The sequence below is a fragment of the Cibotium barometz genome, chromosome 37, assembly GCF_041138505.1.
Source record: "Cibotium barometz isolate CiBa-2024 chromosome 37, ASM4113850v1, whole genome shotgun sequence".
Taxonomy (NCBI): domain Eukaryota; kingdom Viridiplantae; phylum Streptophyta; class Polypodiopsida; order Cyatheales; family Cibotiaceae; genus Cibotium; species Cibotium barometz.
This window is the reverse complement of record NC_141082.1, coordinates 36,144,006-36,165,522: the sequence shown is the minus strand read 5'-3', so window position 1 is coordinate 36,165,522 and position 21,517 is coordinate 36,144,006. Positions and strand designations below refer to the sequence as shown.

Sequence of the window (21,517 nt, the reverse complement as noted above, 5' to 3'; positions counted from 1 at the left end):
TAAATTGTGCAATACCCAAGATTTCGAGCGTAATATATGTTTTTGTCTTGTATGTACTTCGATATAGATATGCTTAATAATAACAATTTGTAGGGTCTACAGTTCAAGTCTTTTCAGCGGGACTCATATGGTTGAAAAGTAGGGTTCTTGTCCTCGATCAGGACTTTCAGGACTTGTAGGATTCTAGTTTTGTATGCAATGCACTTGGTAATCACTAAGTGAGGGAGAGGGGTCTAGTATGTCTCGAGAACATATATGTATTGAGATATCTTAACGTCCATGGAAGGTTTGCATCTTGTGAAAATTGGATGGTTTGCCTGGCTGGAGGGGGTTGTGGCTGGAGGGGGTTGATTAACCTTGATGCTAATCACAGAGAAAGGCCGACTTGAAACCTGTTAAAGAATAATCAGTTCTTGAGCGAGGTGGAGGAAGGGCAGTGAAGAGAAGGGAGGCGGAGAGGAGAGCAGGAAGGGAAGGAAATGGCAGCAAAGAGGGCAGGGGCTGAAGAGAAGGCCAGGCAGCACGGGCAACAGAGGAAAGCGGGGGCTGCAGCAGCAGGGAGGCGGTGAGGGCAGCATGGACCTTGCGGGCGGGGGCCGCAAGGGGGGCGGGCGGGCGGGGGAGGAGAGAGAAGGGGGCAGTAGAGGCGGGGGCAGCTAATCGGCAGGGAGGGTAGAGAGCAGTGAGAGAGTAGAGGTACGGGGAGCTGATGGAGACCAGTACGCCATCACTTCAATCAAAATCACTGGTTTTGTAAGCATAAAGAAGGTAACTCACACACACCTAACCATCGGGCAGTCCATCTACAGTTCCCGCGGATCTTAAGAATTCACCGTCCCAGCGAATAAACATGCTATGTATACATAAGTGATTCATCCATGTGTATATCCACTATTGTACAAGGATATCAAGATAACCAAAATCAACCTTATAAGCATGAGAAAAAGCAAAGTCATGCTTGCATATTTGTTACTGGCCATCCCTCCATACTGCACCAAGGTTGGGTCAAACCCTCCGCCCCCTTGGTTCCTATTACATAACCAACTGCACCATGCACCATGTGGCTCCTAAGCGCTCTCATACATAGATGTGGCTTTGAAATGCATTCGACCCATACTGCCATCAAACCTTATACACACGAATGAACACAGTGACATAAATGTAGGCATGGAAACACACCCAAGGAATGAAGTGATGCACCAGAAATCCTCATTGCAGGATATAGCCTAGCCGAATGTGGTACTGCTTGGCCATGTGAGCGAACCAGCACAGCTTGTTCATGAGCTCGGGGGCTATTACACTTTGGGCATGGACACCATAGACATGCTATAGTCCAAAAAAACCTGAACATGTGCAGGGTACTGTCCCATGAATCTAGCAGCGGCCACAACCCCTGGCATTCGCAAGGGGACCCCCGCAAGGTCCAGTTTAAAAACCTTGTTACATGTCCACAAGCTGAGAATGATCCACAAGCATCCCTTCCCTTCACCTCTCCAGGAAGCCATCCCCATCCTTCGGGTAAAACTCCTTTCTGAATGCACAGTGTGGTCAAGCGCTTCTGCCCTCTCTTGGCTGAGCTCTAATATTGGCACCCTTGAACTGATCTTCTTGCTGTGTGTTGTGTGTATATGGCTACACGAGGATTTCATGGGTCGAGTGTGGGGGCAAGCCAGAAAGTTGTTGGAGGGGCAGACGGGGTGTGTACAGGAGGCCCAGGCAGTAGGGTGGAGGCTGGAAGCAGGGCAATGCAGAGGCTAGCAACCGGTATTAGAGGAAGGCAAAGGATGTGTGCAGGAAGTGAGCCAAAGTGGGTAGGGAGGCAAGGGTGGTGCAATCAAAGGCAAGTGATGCAGCGAGTAGGTGGGTAACATTGCAGCCAAGGGGTGACACCGAGTGGAGCTGGTGTGCATGAGTACACAATGCTGGGTAACCAGGAGGGCAAGGAACATCAATAACAATGATCGCTACTGTAAATGAGCATTGACTTGAGCACATGGTGAAGATCAGCATAAAGGTCAGAATATTCAGGCAACTCACAACCAACAGAGGGTAGCCCGAGAAGTTTGGGGAGGGGGAGTAATGGAAACTCGACCGCTCCCCAGCAGGATCGCCAGCCTGTAGCTGACTTCAATGCCTATAAAGAGAGTGAACCAGCAAGAAATGGAAACTTCTACTAATGGCTTCATGAGTGGGAAACTTTCCTTTTTATACAAATGCACCAAGGCACGTTACATTCCCTTGCATACGTGATAACTCAAACACATTTAACCATTGGGCTCTCCACCCATCTACAGGGTCTGCGAAAAGGCAACTATTGGGACATGGTCCTCCTTGAGTTTAGGGTTCGGAAGATAGAGTTCTGACTGGTGTACAAGATGCTTGCATGTTTTTTGCCTTAAAAGAAGGTAACAAAGTACCATGCATTTTCTATTTTCTCTTTCACTTAAAAGAAGGTTTTTAAAACCAAGCTACCAACCTTCCTCAAGGGACAACCTCTTCTCCAAGAGACATTGCAAGTCTCTCTTCTTTCCTCTCTTCTCAAATCCAAATCCCTATCGGCACCTTGCTCTAAGGTAGCCCAAGCTTATGGAATAATCTAAAGGATTGGATGGAGGGACGCCTTGGGACAGGCATGCACGAATCTATGGAGCTTGACAGCTCTAATGAATCTAAGGAAGAGGAACTCATTATACCCCACAAGATAACTCGCACCCCCACGGTTTGAGTGAATAAGCTTGGACAATAATTTGAAGGCGAAGAACTCAATGCGGCATTACCGATAATCTTCGATGGCCTCCAAGTCATAGCAATCTTGGTAAGGGGAGCAAGAGTAAGCAATGTTACAAAACAATGCTGAGAAAAATGGGGAGTGCTTACCATGGATGACACCACATTGTTGGTCAAACTTGCTGATGGAGCCACGGTTAGACCCATTGCAATGCCTACTAAGGGATCTGAAAATTAAGATCCTTGCAACTACTTACCGGCCACACCTTTGTGGTGATGAATTTTGGACGTCAGCCAGTTTCTTATACGACTACATCCTTAGTAGACCATTTATGAGAGGATCAAAAATGATTCATGACTGCACTCTTTTTTTGTGAAAATTGTACTCTTCAAGTAATGTGCCAATTATATTCATCTTCCTTTCAACAAGATGTATATATATTTTTTTTCAGGTGGCCTCTGTGAATCCAAAGTCTGTTACCATGGGACAATTGTATGGGCAAGGAGATCCTGTCACTCAAGAATGGATTGATGGTGTTCTAGCTGTTAGATTCAGAGAGCAGGCATCTGACCCTTCGGATGATCGTAAATGGCTTGTTCTGGATGGTCCAGTTGATGCTATTTGGATTGAAAATATGAATACTGTTCTGGATGACAACAAAAAGTTGTGTCTTCCGAACAGTGAAATTATTCAAATGTCATCATCAATGAACATGATTTTCGAGGTAATATGACTGCATGCCAAACTGATGTGTTGATTTCACACAGACACACTTTTTGTTTTGTTTTGTGAAAACCACTGTTTCAAATATACAGACAGAGACCCCCTCAAAGTGACAGAGGTCTCACAGATGCACATGTTGGTGCACACACATGCAGGCACATGCCTGTGCCCGTGTACACACATTCGTGTGTGCACACATTCTAAGCTTGATTGTATATGCAGAAATGACTATGAACACATCTACATGTGTCTTATGGGATTTACAAAATACATTCTGGTGCAGGTTGGTGACCTTGCAGTAGCATCACCAGCAACTGTAAGTCGATGTGGTATGGTATACTTAGAACCTCATCAGTTGGGATGGCATCCACTTATGCTTTCATGGATGGAAACTCTCCCCATGAGCATCCACGGTCAAACCAAAGCTCATCTTAAAGGATTATTTGAGTGGCTGGTCCCCCCTTGCATCAAGTTTGTTCGCAAAAATATCAGAGAAGTCTCGCAGACGGCTGACACGAATCTCGTGGTGGGGCTGATGAGACTTTTCTATTCTTTGATCGATGAATTCAAAAATGAGGAATCAGTCAAAACCATGGGAAAAGAGAAGAGGAAAATATGGATCGATTCCATATTTGTTTTTTCCCTTATTTGGTCCATCGGTTGCACTGCAGAGGATGACGGGCGTAAAGGATTTGAAACATTCTTTAGGAAATTGGCAACTGGCCATACTCCAGAGGGTTACGAAGTGTACATCCTTACAGATTCTGAGACTCTACTAGTAGATCTGATGCCGAGTGATGATGGGGCTACAATGTATGACTATGTGTTCGACAAGGGGTTGTCAAAATGGACCCTCTGGACAGAGCTGATCATTCCTGTTGATATTTCAGAGACTGCCAACTTCAATGAAATAATCGTACCTACGAAAGATACGATGAGGTACACATATTTATTGAACCAATGCATTCAGGCTGGCATTCCCATGCTTTTTGTCGGACCCACTGGCACAGGCAAAACTATATACATCAATCAACACCTTGTTCGGGGTCTCTCAAAAGAGATATATATGTCTGTGCTGGTGTGCTTCTCAGCACGCACCTCAGCTAACATGACTCAGAATCAAATTGATGGCCAACTCGATAGGAGGAAAAGAGGAGTTTATGGACCACCTCTGGGAAAGCGCCTCATTATATTTGTGGATGACTTAAACATGCCTCAGGTAGGTAAAAGGATAACATCACATAACATTACCATTATGTAATTATATTTGTCCTGTAAGGTGTATAAATAAATCTTTGATGCCTTGATTTCTTTGTTATTTCTTTCTTTGCAGCCTGAAGTGTACGGGGCTCAACCTCCAATAGAGCTCCTCAGGCAGTATATGGATCATGGTGGCTGGTACGGAAGGGACAATGTGTTCCGAGGTATTGTGGATGTTCAGTTTGTTTCGGCTATGGGCCCTCCCGGAGGGGGGAGAAACTATGTTACACAGAGATATTTAAGGCATTTTAACACTATTGCGATCTCTCAAGTAAGTTCGATTGCTCTTTCCATTACCCACTAATCTCCTCCATCCATCATAAAGCATGGCAACATTGTTGATGGGCCCTTGCCTGAATGGTTATCTTACGACGCTGCCCAAATGGAGGCAAGAGTTCAAATTCCAAGAGCTATATATATATGTGTGTGTGTGTGTGTCTCTCTCTCTCTCTCTCTCTCTCTCATTATGTGTGTGTGTGTGTCTCTCTGATTATGATGATTGCCCGCATGATTCAGAGCAAATCATCAGTACCACACGAGATTGTTCGGGCTGAGCTGGGTGCCCACCAGTAGTAACTGAGGTCCTATTCGAGGCAATTAACTTTTTATAGCGGCTATGGGAGCTCCCTCAGCAGAGGTACTCCCGATTGGCATTGACCTCATCCATACAGTTGGCAGAGGATGGAGATACTCATTGTTGGTACACTCAGATGAGATCATGGTTTGACCTACATGGTTTGCGGATAGAGGCACTACCACCCTTTCAGTATAGTCTAGATTGTCCATTTTTGGATCTCACCCGCTCAGAGCAAAACCGCATGATCAGGATGGATATCATCAGAGTGGACACAGAGAGGACATGGACTAGCCCCCTTGAGCCCTTGGGCATGAAAATGGCTATTACAAGAGCCGTTTTCTACACCTCTCACCGGATGATTTTATCACCCGCCCAGCGTACATGGATGTACACCTATCACATGGGATACGTTGTGCCATTGGACAGATCCGGACCTCATCACACCAGCTGTGGATTGAGACAGGGCGATATGTGCATCAGATCGTGGATGACCGCATTTGTTAGCTATGCTATTAGGAGGTAGAGACAGAGGAACACTACATTTGCTGATGTACAGTCTATTATGAGATCCGAGGGAGATATCACTGCCTCTTCCGAGAGGGTTTTGGGCCGTTACGCAGGGTCATGGAGTTTGAGGATCAGAGATGCCTTGGATTGTTTCTACTTGAGCTGAGGAGACACAGAGAGACCCTCTTGGAAGACAAGAGGCCTAGCCATGATGTACCTAGACAGGGGACCCTGATAGATTTCTTCGGCACCAACACCAGCAACCCAGCCCACACACCTCCTGATACCTCCTCCATTGGGCCATCAGGGCACCGACCACGCTCCCATGGAGTCACCACTGATAGAGCAGTTATCTTATGTCGTGCTCGTCGGCCATGCCCACCAGGATCCCGACCACGGCATCCTCACCATCGCCAAATCAGAGCCATTATTGCTCGGCATCGGAGGCGCCTACCTCGCTTCTATGACCTCTCCATTCTAGATAGCCCCATGGCGGAGATACTTGATCTAAGGAGAGGGCAACACTTCAACTGATCAGCATACATGGATCTACCTGATATACATTTTTTAGTATTTTCCAGTATTTTCTACTTAGTATTATCTCGGAGTCTTAGAGTTCTGTTCTTATAACTGTAGGACAATCAGTTTATTGTACTTTGTAGTCGCATTTAGTTGTTCTCTTTGATGAGACACCAACTTCAGATGTACTCTCAATTTTGGTCTCATAGGCCACTATGGCCTCTTAGAGACGTTAATATATCATTTCTTTTCATTTCATTTCTCTCCCCCTCTCTCTCTCTCACTTTTTTTTTTTTTGGAGTAAAACCATTGTTTTATTACTTTACTGTACAAAGAGTACACTGTCATGTTAGGATTGCCACAATGATTGCCGATCATAGTAATACTTGTCAATCGAGGGTGATTGGAAGGCTAGTTGATTGTGTGCAATTCAAAGTCAGAGGCAGCCCAAAATCTTGTCCATTCCAAAAATGGACCCATTTTTGCTAGCCTCCTCTCATATCTGCCCAAGATCCAGAAGTTCTTGGAGAAATGTGTACCAGGAAATCTGGGAGTCAAACACAAATAAACTATGCATGAAATCCTGGGTATCAATACAACGCCATAGCAAGTGCTGGATGGTCTCATTAGAGCATGCACTCCTTGGGCATTGAGCAGTAGTTATCTTTCTTTTTGCCAAAGTTTTATCAACAGGAAGTACTCCGGCAATAATAGTCGTTGTTTTAGTGGCAACTTGCTTTTCCATATTTTTTGCAAAGTTTGTTTCCACCATTTTGCCGACTTATTCATATGCCATATCATGTTTGCATGCTCTGAGAACCAATGCCGTGGAATGATCAATTTATAGACTCTTGCTGCAGTGATTTGTGAGAGGAAATTTTACTAAAACAAGAGCCTTCTGTCTTTGTAGTAACCAATCTTCCAGGCCTACTGTGTTGAGGGTCATGTAACTTATTCTCAAAGGGCTGCAGTTGGCATACAATTTTCTGCCATGGATGTCTGTAATGCATACCCAAATGCCTTGTCTTTGAGCCTGTGGGAAAGATAAAACATATCCCTAAGGGGATATGACATCTTGCATAGTACATATTCCTTTAATAGACAAAAAATAAGATGATCAAAGTGTTGTAATCGCAAATGGAATAGCAAAAGCTCTACTCCAGTGTATATTTTCATGTCTCAATGAATTCCCTATCTGTGGAGGTCTTCCTGACCAATGCAGATATTGTAGCACTTCTCTTCAGTCAACAATCAATTTGCTTGTATACAGGCAACCACGAATTTTGCCGTGCACACATCCAAACAGTATATCCCAATATTGTAACTACCATTTGCCAAATGAGCATGTTTGAAACTTCGTACACATTGCTGCTACGATTAGTGTCCAAGGTTGTTCCTTTGCAAGAAAAGTATGTAGCAACATTGCTTTTCTTGCCAATACATGATAATGAATGTTAAGAACATTCAGTCCACCATGCATTTTGGGCGAACAAACCCTCTCATATCTTAAAAGTCTTAGTGCTTTTTTATGATGCTTTGTCTTCCACAATAATTCCATTGTCTGTGACATAAAACTAACAATTTGTATTTTTGACCATATTAGAAGTGGCAAGAAAAACTGAATCTATGCCATGAGAATAGATTGCACAATTTTAAGCCGCGCATGAAGAGGCCAAGAAGATAATAACTAGTAATCTAATTTTTCTTGCACTTTTTGAATGACCCATTCAATGGTATCTATCCTAATGGATATCCCAAGTGCCAAACAATGTGAGTGGGTGGAAGGATACATGATAATGAATGTTAAGAACATTCAGTCCACCATGCATTTTGGGCGAACAGACCCTCTCATATCTTAAAAGTCTAAGTGCTTTTTTATGATGCTTTGTCTTCCACAATAATTCCATTGTCTGTGACATAAAACTAACAATTTGTATTTTTGACCATATTAGAAGTAGCAAGAAAAACTGAATCTATGCCATGAGAATCGTTTGCACAATTTTAAGCCGTGCATGAAGAGGCCAAGAAGATAATACCAAGTAATCTAATTTTTCTTGCACTTTTTGAATGACCCATTCAATGGTATCTATCCTAATGGATATCCCAAGTGCCAAACAATGTGAGTGGGTGGAAGGATCTGTCCCGGCCATAAAATGCTGTGCCAAGTTGCTTCTTGCAAGGGCAACAATTCAGATTTCCTGAAATTTATGAAAAGCGTTGTAGCTCACCAAAAAGTTAAAGAGCTTGCATAAGTACATTGAGGATATGCGTTGTATTTTTAGGGAAGATCAATTAGTCATTAGCATAAGCTTGAGCTACCAAAGCACGACCCTTTGGCAACTGCAACCCATGCAGTTCTCCAGTGTCAATGACTTTATCTTTGAAGGAAATCAAAATTGTTTCCCTTGAAGGAAGCGGATTGGCACAACATATTATGGCCGGGACAGTTTTCTTCCACCCACTGACAATGTTCGGCACTTGGGATATCCATTAGGATGGAATGTGTCCTACTGGGATGCCACTGAACGGGTCATTCAAAAAGTGCAAGCAAAACTAGATTACTGGCAATTATCTACTTGGCCTCTTCATGTGCGGCTTCGAATTGTCCAAGCTATTCTTATGGCATACATTCAGATTTTCTTGCCGCTTATGATATGGTCAAAGATTCGGATTGATGGTTTGGTGTCATAGACAATAGAAGTACCGTGGAAACCAAAGCATCGTAAAGAGACTACTAAGATATGAGAGAGTTTGTTTGCCCAAAATACATGGTGAACGGAACATTCTTAATATTCATTATCATATATTGGCAAGAAAAGCAACGTTGCTACATACATTCCTTGCACAAGAACAACCTTGGGCACTCATGGTAGCAGAAATATGTACATACTACAAATGTGCTCGCCGTGCCTTGCTTTGGCAAAAACTTATGCAGTATTCATGGATGACTAATACTTTTTTATTTGGTGATTTTAATAATTTACCATCACGAGAGGACAATACTTGTGGTTGCTGTCACATGATTGCGGTTGAGAGGATCTCATGGAAAAATGCATTATGTCGTCTGGATGCAATAGAGAAACTTGCCCGGATGTAAAAGGGTTTACATTCTATTACAATGCCCTTATTGATTATCGTGCTTGTTTGGATCGTTGGTATATTTTAAATGTTGATCCTCATGCATGCCGTCTGTTGGTTGACTATTCCCTGGGACTCTCGGATCATGCTCCCTTATGGTTGGGTCTTTATTTGGGTGCTCCCATTGATGATATATAATTGCCCACCAAACGACTTTCTATGGTGAGTAATAGTTATCTCATTCACCCTTTGTTTCAGGAAATGGTGTGTGCTGCTCTAAAAGCTGAAATGTATGAGGACATAGACATTGCTTGGCATCATTTTGCAATGCGAATACAAGGGGTAATAACATATTATGAAAAATGGTACTTAGGGGAAAAAAGATAACAAATCACTGGGCTGAAAAATCAACTGCAAGTTCTTGAAGACCTTAGCCATATTTGTTTTTGTTGTTCCATGAAGAAATGCAATTGAATTATGCTTGACATGAACTGGATAAAAATGATTAACGAAAGCTGCAAAAATGGCAAATTGGATAACAACAAAAACTCCTGCTGGACAAGGGTTGTTCCTCCAAAGCTTTTTTCAAAAGTTTGCATTCAACATGGCAAAAGCAATGCATTTCATGAACTGGTGTGAATGGATGCAAAATCTTATGCAATTAGAACAAGAATGCATTGCTTTTTTTTTTTGGCATTCTTTTGCTTCACACGTCTCGTTGACATCTAGTATCTCTAGTGCTTGTCTTGACCTCCTCTTTGAGGTGGTGTCAAATATGGATGCACAAGAAGCAAGAGACCTTGGAACTTCCTTTTTCAGCTCTAGAGCTCAATGTGGTGTTGTTAAATCTTTAGGCCGACGGAAATCTCCAGGTTGGGATGGTTTGACTGTTGAATTCTTTTTCCAATTTTGGGAAATACTTGAGTAGCCCCTGTTGCTTATGGTCAATCAATCATGGTTGCAAGGAGTTATGTCATCCTCTTGGCAAGAGGGGCTCGTCAAAGTTGTGCCCAAAAAATAGCTATGTCAAAATTTATCTAATTTTTGGCGACCCATTACTTTGATGCGAATAATCTATAAAATGATCACAAAAATGCTCATTGATATACTAAAAAAGATTTTGAATAGAGGCCTCCATCTTGCACAGTATGGCTTTGTTCCCAGATGATAGATCACTCATAATATCGATTATGTCTATGTGTGGATAGAATATGCAAAATATATAGAGCAGGATCTCTTATTATTGCAAGTTGATGTAGCAAAACATTTGACACTCTTCAATGGGATTACATTGTTGCAGTCATGTCAAAGCTTGGGTTTGGGCAAAAACTGTCGAATGTTATTTACTGGCTTTATGAAGACAGTATGGCATGCTGTATTTTGGGCAAAGGACTGTCCTCTCAATGGGTATTTGGGAAATTTGTTAGACAAGGATGCCCCTTAAGTGCTTTATTGTATGTAATCGCCACTTTCCTTTGCTTCCCTACATGGATAAACTCACTAATACTGGGCAGTCACATGGGTACTGGGAAATTTGTCCTCTGAATGGGTACTAGGAAAATGTGTTAGACAGGATGCCCCTTAAGTGCTTTATTGTACTCATCCTTTGTTGTTCTACATGGAGAAACTCACTAATATTGGGGAGTTACATGGGTTGCAATTACCAAATGGGTGTGCTTTGGTTTCTCAAGCTTATGTGCGTATGATTTTTTTTTTTTCCCTAAGAATACAACAAATGATCTTAAAGTACTTATGCAAGCTCTTGAGCTCTTTGGAGAGGCAGCAGGCGTGCTCATAAATTTCAAAAAATCAAAATTACCGCCGTTGAAGGAGATGGATTGGCATAGCATTTAATGGCCGGGATAGATTGTTTAGCCCAATGACACTGTTCTGCACCTATGCAAGATTCATATCCCCCGAGGGATGTGTTGTATCTTCCACATAGGCTCAACGAAGATGGGGTTTAGGTATGCATTATAGGCCTACATGGCCGAAAATCCAAACACAATTACAACCCTTTTAGAATGGTGTATTGGACCTTGGCCAAGATAGGCTGGAAGATTGGATATTCCATAGAGAGGAGACTTTTGTTACTGTGAAATTTCCTTATTGCCATTCACAGTTGCAAGGATCTACCATTGATTATACCACCACCATGGTTTTCAGAGCATGGAAATATGCTATGGAATATGAATAAGACAGTGATATGGTGGAAAAAAAACTTTGCAGAGGCTATGGAAAAGCAATTTACCTCTCAAACAGAGAGTCTTCTTTTGGCGATGCATTGCAGGAGTACTTCCCCTTGGTAGCATTTTGGCAAAAAGAGAGATTGCTTCTGCTCATTATCCAAGATGTTCTTGCTTGAATGAGACCATTCATCGCTTGTTATGGCGCTGCCTTGACACACAAGATTTTGTGCATCATTTATCTAGATGCTTGAATGCCAGATTTCTAGGTGCATGTTTCTGTCAGCATTTTTGGATATTTGACAGATATGAGTAGAGATTTACATAGATGACTTCAGTTTTCCAATGGACGTGATTTTGGGCTCTGTGGATAGTTTGGTTTGCTCATAATTGACTGGTTTTCAGTCCACCTCGATTGACAAGTATAAGTATTTCCATCAATCATTGTGACAATCTCTGCATGATTGCTATTAGCTACAACTGTTAGATCAGTCGCATATGGATTTGTTTTTCCATTGTTTTTAGTTTTCCACATCAGTGAGACCTCTGTTGCTTTGAGGGGGTCTCTCTCTCTACATTTGACCTAATAAAAATAGTGGTTTTTACAAAAAAAAAAAAACATGTGTATAACATTTAGAAAAACGTATGGCACTATTACTAAATGAAATCTATTCTTTTCAGGTTGGTGAAGATTCACTTTGCTTAATATTCTCCACGATACTAAGGTGGCACCTTTGTACTAGATATTCTTTTCCGCATGATGTTACAATTCTGGTACCACGTGTCATTGCTGCCACAATGGATGTATTCAATGAAGCTAAAGATCATCTTCTTCCAACACCAAATAAATCACATTATACTTTCAATCTTAGAGACTATGCAAAAGTTATTCAAGTAAGTTTCTGTAACAATAACTAGAGTCAAGTAACATACAGACTACATGCATCTTCGACTGCTGTTTGCTAAGAACCTTTTTGAAGATATAAGTTGTTTTCCTCATTGTCAGTCATTGGACTCACCAACATGATGAGCGAAAGTGATTTCTGATCTTGGTTTGCTGTATTTGACCATGGAAAACAGGGTTCTTTGCATAATCACAAGGGTTACAATATTGTTGGCAGTTGTTGCACTGTGCCTATGTCATCGAGGATGCGCATCTGCTGCAATGAATGACTTTTCATATTGTTGTTTTTTTTTTTTGGCAGAAAGGAGACTTCTATTAAGTATGAATAGACCAGTGTTGAGGTTCTGAAATGGGCAATTGACGCCCATGAGCTTTCTGTCCTTCTTGAGATAAATGTCCTTGACCGATATGTTTTCCAGAATCCATACGACTGGGTTCCTTTTAGAAAGGATACTCTCTAAAGACACTTCTGGTGAAAGCAAGCAGAGATTTTTCCACCTGTTAATCTAATTTAGTGGCAGCGAGCAACATAAATTTTAGCCTGTGTTTTGCCATTTGCTGGTGTTATAACCTGGAATCAATGGGCTGAAGAATCCCCCCCCCCCCCCCCCCTCCGCGGTCCAGCCAGCCTTCTCTCCAATTTCATTGCTTGCTTTCGATTTCCTTTTTCTGTCCTGGGAAGGCTGTTGCTGCGTGTAGCGCTTTTGCCTAAGCGCGTTCCCTGCCTGCCAACGTCCGTGCTATGAGGTTTTTTATTTCCCCCGGGAAAAAGATCCGTCTTTTAGTTACCGAACGAACTGAAAAAAGGGGGAAGGATGCTCTTCTTTCCCGACTGGCCGCTCTAGGAGGAGAAAGATGCCTCATACAACGTGTGAGTGTGTGGGAGGGGGGTGGGGACCATCATAGAGGTGGTCTATAATGCCAAGTTGACTCACCACCACCGTTAGTGAGAAAAGGACCGTGACGCCAAATCGTCAAGAAGGCCTCGTGGTGCTTCCGCATGTGGTCGGAGCCACCCTGAAGCTTCCCCCACTGTCCATGGAGGGTATGAATGATATCAAGCCAGATGCTCCGGATGGACTTTGCTGGCGGAGTTAGGGTACGCTCAATAGTCTTACTACATGGAACTCTTCAAATATGCCACGCTGCAATATTGCTGCAAATCTTCCATCTCTGGCAGGAATTGGGAGTCCAATGATCAGTGAAGGGAGCTGGAACTGGAACTATAGAGATACGGAGATGAGAGATTTGCAAGGCAAGTGGCCCAAGAAACTGTGCCCACTTAGTGGTGCAAGAGATAACATTGATGAGGAGAAAGCAATGTTTATCTTGTTGGCTAGTATGCCCTCCACCTATGAGTCTCGTGTTTCAGCCATAGCAAATCAAACAAATCTTACTCTTTCATCAGTAGCCTCTTCTTTTATTCTAGAAGAGACAAGGCAAGAGACAAACAATCGGTCAAAATAATCTTTAGGTGATAAGGCATTTGTTGCTAAAGACAAAAAGGAGAAGAAAAAGAAGAGGCTCCTCAGGACTTGCTACCACTGTAAGAAGGAAGGACGTATAATGAAGAGTTGCTTCAAGAAGAAGAAGAAGGACGAGGAGGAAGTGAAGGACAAGGAGCAAGCCAAGGATTCCAACAACAAACAAGTAGCAAATATTATCGATCTTGATTATTCCTTGTAAAAGAGCTTTATAGTTTTCTATGTGATGTAAACATTCTTTGTAGCTAGTGGGCACTTACTTTGTGTGAGTACTTGAGTCAGGCACACCCTGCGTGGTATTGATGCTTGATAAAGAGAGAGTATTGGAGGTAGGATGATGTAGCATCCATACCTTAGTTTTAGTGGAACTTTGTGGTTGTTAATATTACTTTGTCAGGGTACAAATATTAGCCTAAGCTCTAACGGTCCACCCATGCGGCTAATATTACTTTGTGGGGCTACAAATATTAACCTAAGGTCTAAGCGTGAATCCTTCCATACATCATCAGTGATTTAAGCTTCTCCCGTAGCATCTAGGGAGGTGGAAAGATTGTAAGGGAGGTGGAGAGATTTGGGGGAAGAAGGCACCTAGATCCAATGTGCCTATAATACTCATGGGCACACACTATGTGAGTGTGAGAGCATGCTATGTGATGTACCTTGCTTTGTGATCATACATTATGTGGTTGTTTGTGTATTGTGCTCTTGCCATTGTCTAATCTCACTTGGGTTATGCTTAAAGTGTTAATGCTCGTTTTGATAATCATTCTTGGTTTAGGCGTTCATCATTAGCATTTAGTGAGGTTCTATGCTTAGTGGTCCATGAATAGCTTGACTGGATCAGTAAAGCTCTTGTTATCTATGTGAGTCAAGTTCAACAACATCCGCCTAAACACCTTCTCCTGGGGATGTCCTTAACCTTGGACATCCTCAACTTCGGATGTCGTCAACCTCAGGCCATCCTCCACATCGGACGTCCTCAGCTTTGGGCCTTCCTCAACTTCGGACGTCCTCAACCTCGGGCCATCCTCCCCTTTGGACATCCTCAGCTTCGGGCCATCCTCCCCTTTGGACATCCTCAACCTCGGGCCATCCTCCCCTTTGGACATCCTCAGCTTCGGGCCATCCTCAACTTGTTTGGTCCTCCAGCCTTCCTTAACTTGGGCCGTCCCCATCTCCAAGACATCCTCAACTCGGGATGTCCTCAACTTCGGGCCATCCTCAACTTGGGATGTCCTCCACTTCGGACATCCTCAACTTGGGACGTCCTCACCTTCGGGCCTTCCTCAACTTGGGACGTCCTCACCTTCGGGCCTTCCTTAAATTGGGATATCCTCCACTTCGGACATCCAGAACTTGGGATGTCCTCAAATTCATACCATCCTCATTTTTGGATGTCCTCAACATCAGGGCTATCCTAAACTCAGGCTATCCTCCACTAGGGCCGTCCTCGACCCCACAACTCTTTATTCCTGGTTGCATCAATTTGAAGCTTATTTTGTTGCTGTTAGAAAAAATGATACTGACAGAGTAATCTTGGCTAGTTGGTATTTAGAAAGCGTGGCCATTTTATGGTGGCTAGTGGGCTCATGCCCACACTAGATTAGGTATGGTAGCTTATGTTTGGGATGAGTTTGTCCTCCATCTTAAGCGGCGGTTTCTACCGCCCCCATTACTTGGAGCGGTCTAAGACGGGTTGAGGGAGGTGCGTCAAAACATGCGACTAGTCCTACAGTTTGCCAACAAAATTTCGAACTTATGTTTGCAATAAGCAATTTTTGACAAGGACAAGAGAGTGCAATTCCTTTAGGGCCTTGACATGCAAATCCAGTGGGAAGTGTGTATGTTTTGGCCAGCGACCTTCGAAGCTGCACTCTCGCTTGAGCAAACTGCTAAGATGAAGTACAATGGCGGAAAGCCTAAGGCTTCTCAGCTTTCACTCCCAAGACACCGGCTTCAGGGAGAACAAGCCAGAACCAGACGGGGTCTTCCCTAGGACAGAGCGCAGGAGCCTCTAGCTGCAAGAACTCGACTAATGCACCCAAGCTTACTCCAAACCAGAAAGCTCAAGCAGGCAAGACAGGTGGGAAACTGAGTCAAGACGAGACAACTCAATACAAGAAGGAGGATAGGTGTTTATTTTGTTACACAAAAGGACACACTTCTAGGGATTGTAGTAAGAGCCCAACGAACTGCCCAAGACTTTTGGCTACATAGGTGGCCAGAGAGTCTTCCTCTTGTTTGACAGCGCGGGGGCAACATGGAGGATGTGGTCACGGAATAGGCTGCTCGGTGAGCCCGGTTTCTGCTGACTTCGGTAGACAAGAAGGTTGAGGGATTTAGCATAGGCGTGACAACGAGCATCGAGTTTGAAGCTCAAGGTGCCAAGCTGGTGATTCAGGGCATAGAGTTTGTGCGAGACTTTATGCTTGCTCCTCTTGTAGAAGCAGACATAATTTTGAAAATTCAATGGTTTCCCAATTTCCAGCGAAACATTAATTGGGACAAGCACATTTGCCAGATTACTTGGAATGTGTCCAAAGCCCCAAAGACTAGGAATCCCGAACTTTCCTCTCTTAAGCCACTTGCATGCTAAATGAGAAATACGGAAAGGCACACAATGTGCAATGGTTTATATCTTGGCTGCCCAGACGGTGGCGAGTGCTTCTGAGAAGTACCAGGCTCTCCATGAAAAGTTCGAAAAGGATTTTCTTCGGGACAATCTCCCTCCCTAGCTCCCCCCCATCTAGACCGGAGGACCACAAGATAGACCTCCACCCAGGCTCGGATCCCCCGAAAGTTTCCATACTGCATGTCCAGGGCAATGGAATCGGAGTTGGACCGCCAACTCCAAGAATTGTTGCAATCTAGCTTTCATACGCTCTAGTGGATCGCCATTTGTAGCCCCAATCGTATTCGTCAAGAAAAAACATGATTCTTTCCAATTGTGTGTTGATTATCGTGCATTTAATAAGCTGACTATCAAGGGTAAGTCCCGATGCCTCGAATAGATTACATTCTTAAAACTAGATTTGAAGAGTGGGTACCACTACATTAGGATTGTCAACGGGGACATCCCCAAGACAACCTTTCGTACGGAATGGGCTCACTATGAATTTGTGGTCATGTTGTTTGGCTTGACGAACAACCCAACCACATTCAACCGCATGATGATGCGGATATTCACGGACTTGATTGGCAAGTAAATGTTCATATTTTTGGATGACATACTGGTATTTTCAGCTATGGTTTAGCAACATGACATTGATGTGGAGAAAGTTTTGAAGTTGATGGAAAGCAACGAGCTCTATGTCAATGAGAAGAAGTCAGAATTTTATCTGTTCGAGGTTCACTATCTTGGATACATAATTAGTGTTGAGGGCATTTGACTTGATCTGGCCAAGGTGGCCTAGATAGTCAATTGGGAGATACCAAAAACTGCATACGATATCTGATCCTTTTTTTTTCCATGGAAAAAGATCCTAATGAGAAAGAACAGCCACAGAGGGCTAGATACAACCACGAAGGGCTTAAAAAAAAAAACCAAACATATGATATCCGATCCTTTGTGGAGATATGCCAAGCATATTCCACCTAGATTGATAGGTTCTCTGACTTCTCGACGGATCTTACAGATTTGCTTAAGGGTGTCAAGACTAGAAGGCAGTGGATCCGAATGACTCCACGAGCTTTGGAGGCATTCAAGAACCTCAAGATGGCTGTGTCAGAAGCTCCTTGTCTGGTGCTTGCCTCGTGATGACGGAGCGGCTGCCATTGAGTCCTGGGGGGTCAAGACTAGAAGTTGCCGAATTTTGCCACAAGGGAAATTACCAGAAAGCTAAAAGCACTTGACCAGCGTATGAAGGGGCAGAAGCGCGGAATTGAAAGGGGGGAAAGGTGGCGCCCGGAAGGAGGAGGAGGAAGTGTGACAGAGGAACGCAGGAGGGGACGGGTCACAGCCTGGCGGGCTGTGCAGGGAGGAGGCGAGGGAGGCAATGGCGGGCGCAGAGGCGGGTAAAGAGAAAGAAAAGGTGGGGACTGAGGCAAAGTAATCACGAAGGAGGAGGAAAGGTGACGAGGGAGGGGTGGCGGAGGAGAGGTGAAGGGGAGTATGGATTGTGTTAAAAATGTGCAATTGCTTAGTCTGGATTGGAGCCATCGTCTTCTCTTCTATAGAGACCTCTCCTCCTAGCTTGTCAATGAAGTGACCTAGTTCATTGACATGCATGCCAAAGAGTCTCAAAGATCAGCACTGTCTCACCTCAGTGCAATATAGATATGATAACCCAAGATTTAACTGGAAAGTTAATTACGCCTATATTTCTTTGATAACCCATGTAGGCTTAGCACTTGGCCCATGACCTGCTCGTATAGTACCTACAAGCCCATATCACCTCCTGCTCTGCCACCTTCAGTTATATTAATGGGCTTATCACCTGTAAAGGCTTTGTGGCGGCACAAAGTTGCAGAATAGATCATGTTGCATTTTTTTTTTCCTTTCTCTTGTATCTGAAATGTGTCAGCTGAACAATGTGATATAAAAGTTTTTTCCGTTGCCTACACACATCCCTGTGTGTCCCGATAACACAACCGTGTCATCAATCTTATCAGGGCATGATGCTACAACAGCCTTCAACAGTGGCTCAAGGTCCTGAAGGGTCAAAGCAATTTATTAGGCTATGGACTCATGAAGTATTGAGAGTTTTCTATGATCGTCTTGTGGATGACGAAGACCGGAATTGGTTACTTAGATTTCTTGGAAAACTCACCAAAAACCACTTTCATCAAGACTTCGAGAAGTTGTTTTCTCACCTGCTATCTGATTTGACAACCACTATTGGACAGACTGAAATGAGGAGGTATGAGTTAACTCTTAAATTTTCAAATTTCAGGGGTCTTTACATGCTCAAAAAGGTGGCAGTGGAACTCTTGGATGGATGGGCTGTAGTGCCTGTCCAACAAGTCCACCTTTTCAACCCTATCATTGTCAAATTTCTGACAGAAAATGGATGGGTGGATTTATGTGTAAAGCCCCAAAACATTACCTCAACGAATAATGTCAACAAATGCCTTCTTTTTTCCAATTTGGCTGGGCTTTGACTGTGACTAGGTGCTTCTTTGGAGACTACACAAATGAAGACATCGAGGCCCGCACTTATGATGAGATTCTCAATGTTCCAAGTCTTTTAACACTGATGGAAAACTATCTTAGAGACTACAATGGAGTCAGTAAAAGGCCAATGAACCTTGCCATCTTTCTTTTTGCTGTTGAGCATGTTTCCAGAATTTGCAGAGTTTTGAAACAGCCGGGTGGACATATGCTATTAGTCGGGGTGGGTGGGAGTGGTAGGCAAAGTCTAACTCGACTTGCAGCTAGTGTTTGTGCCATGCAGGTTTTCCAGGTAAAATACACACTAAAGGCTTTTTACCGAGGTAGTTTTTCTTTTTGTTTTTTAAAGTGAAAATTATTTAGATTTGTTGAATCTGCTATAAACTTTTGGATTAATATTTTACCATTTTCCCCGATTTTATCATTTCAAAAGCTGAATTCTTCTGTTGCTAGATGCAAAGCTACATCCAACAAACAAGTTTTGTTATGTTCAGCAGGAGGGCACCTTCATCAGGGTGATCTGACATGACACTATGCGCACCAACATAGCTCCTCCCTCCCCCACATATCCCTCCTTTTTCTTTTCTTGCTTAATATGTCTATCCCAAAATCAGTGCCACTGCAATCGCAATCTTGTGGCCAGAACATAAATGGTAGTCGTGAACATGGCCCAATAGTGCCAGCCACAATCTCATTGGAAGTTAATGTGCTTCCAATTGAAGAGAGAGGGAAGCACTAGGCCATAGGCATTGTGAGAAAGCATGAAATACTGTCTTTGATCATGCCTGCGCCGTGCGGGCATCCTCGAGGGACTGTGGACCTTGGCCTATTATTGATATTGGAGCCCCAAGAAAGCTTGGTGATGCATCAAGGGTTGGGTGGCACTCCTAGGTGGCATGAATCTCCACTGATCAAGGCACCTCCCTATTGTGTAGGAGAGCTGGAGAAGATTTAGGAAAGGTGGAGAGCAAAGTGTCTAGGCGCCTAGCTCATGGAGGCGTATAAATTCAGTTAGCTCACTTACCAGAGTGTAAGTAGAGAGTACTATGTGGTGTAACTTGCTTTGGTTGATATAATTCTGTGTGATCTTTAGTTGAAACTATCCTTTCTTGTCTTTATGAGTTAACCATTGTGTTAGGTCTCATTCATTGTGGTTAATCTCATTATGCATAGTGGTTATTTATCAACACTTAGTGTGGGTGTGAGTGTTAATCCTAGCTTAATCCAGTTTTCCACCTTGAATCAACTCTCCTTCCTGCAATTGGTAACACGGCTAGTTAGCAGTTCACAGTGCTAGTTACCATTTGACAGTGCTAGTTCGCAGTTTACAGTGCTAGTTAGCTGTTCACAACATTGACAGTGCTAGTTCGCAGTTGACAGTGATAGTTAGCAGTTCACAGTGAACTTAATCCTTATTATGGTATTTGAGGTGTAGATTTGCATTAGAGTTTCTCTATATTAGTGATTAGGCAGCTTGATTAAGAGAGGGCATCTAGATACTTGGAAGTACAAGCTTTGAGAATGGGGGATTATCCAACACAAGAACTAGGCACCCAAAATCAGATTATGGTGCGACATTGGACTTCCAAGCATGCATGGTAGGTCCCCAAGACTTGGGGAAGGATTCCGCACTGAAACATGCTTTTTTATGGTGGTTCACGCTCCCTTATGGTGTGGGTGGACAAGTTATAGAATGCCCACCTCCTATTTAAAAGGCTTCATATATATTATAAGCTGGGTACCCAACCTTTTATGTGTTGTGAAACAAATTACTTACGAGGGTGGAAATTTTGGATATTTTGCACACTATTGGGAAGGTGTGTGGGTATGCATTTGACATGTGCTTTATGGTGGGGTGGACACACATTTGGGGCACGTGTGTATGCATTACTTTGACAAGTGGGATTATGAGGTGTGGACACACATTTTGGCAACTTTTCTCTATTGTTAAGGGTTCTCTACGCTATGGTTATGGCTCTCTACCACTGCTACAGGATGCCCTAATGCTAGCCGCTCTCTTTCTCTCTTCACAAGGCTGCCCATGAAGTATACCACTGATTGTTGGGGACTGTTTCGAAGGCTTCCATCACAAAGAAACCTTGAAGCAAGCTCTCTACTTGATTTTAGGACTATTTAGAAGACTTCCATCATGAAGAAATTGTGAACACAAGGGTATTCGATCATTATATTATGATTTTCAGCCATTGGGCATTTGTCTTTTTAATTGGTTATATATGGACAGCCATTGGGTACTTACTACAGCAATTGTACATGTATTTGAGCCGTTGGGCACTTGTTATTGTCATGGGGTATTGTATCTCAACGATATTGGTTTACGGACAGCTTTATGGGCTTATGCTGTAGCCATATGGGTTTATGAACAGCTATGTGGGCTATTGGAGAAGCCATGTTGGCCGGTATCCACATGGGTGATTGGTTTT

The 21,517-nt window shown here is 43.2% G+C and overlaps 1 protein-coding gene across 9 annotated transcripts in view; it reads left to right on the top strand.

Annotated features, from left to right (window-relative positions):
• Positions 1 to 21,517, top strand: part of LOC147617231 (uncharacterized) — a 258,130-nt gene that overhangs the window by 109,076 nt on the left and 127,537 nt on the right. For all 9 annotated transcript variants that reach the window (XM_086776855.1, XM_086776859.1, XM_086776858.1 and 6 more), the window contains 6 exons: positions 3,180 to 3,452; positions 3,735 to 4,670; positions 4,785 to 4,982; positions 12,260 to 12,472; positions 18,578 to 18,825; positions 19,077 to 19,368. In XM_086776855.1, the coding sequence (XP_086632981.1) occupies positions 3,180 to 3,452; positions 3,735 to 4,670; positions 4,785 to 4,982; positions 12,260 to 12,472; positions 18,578 to 18,825; positions 19,077 to 19,368 (2,160 nt within the window). The remainder of the gene's footprint in view (positions 1 to 3,179; positions 3,453 to 3,734; positions 4,671 to 4,784; positions 4,983 to 12,259; positions 12,473 to 18,577; positions 18,826 to 19,076; positions 19,369 to 21,517) is intronic.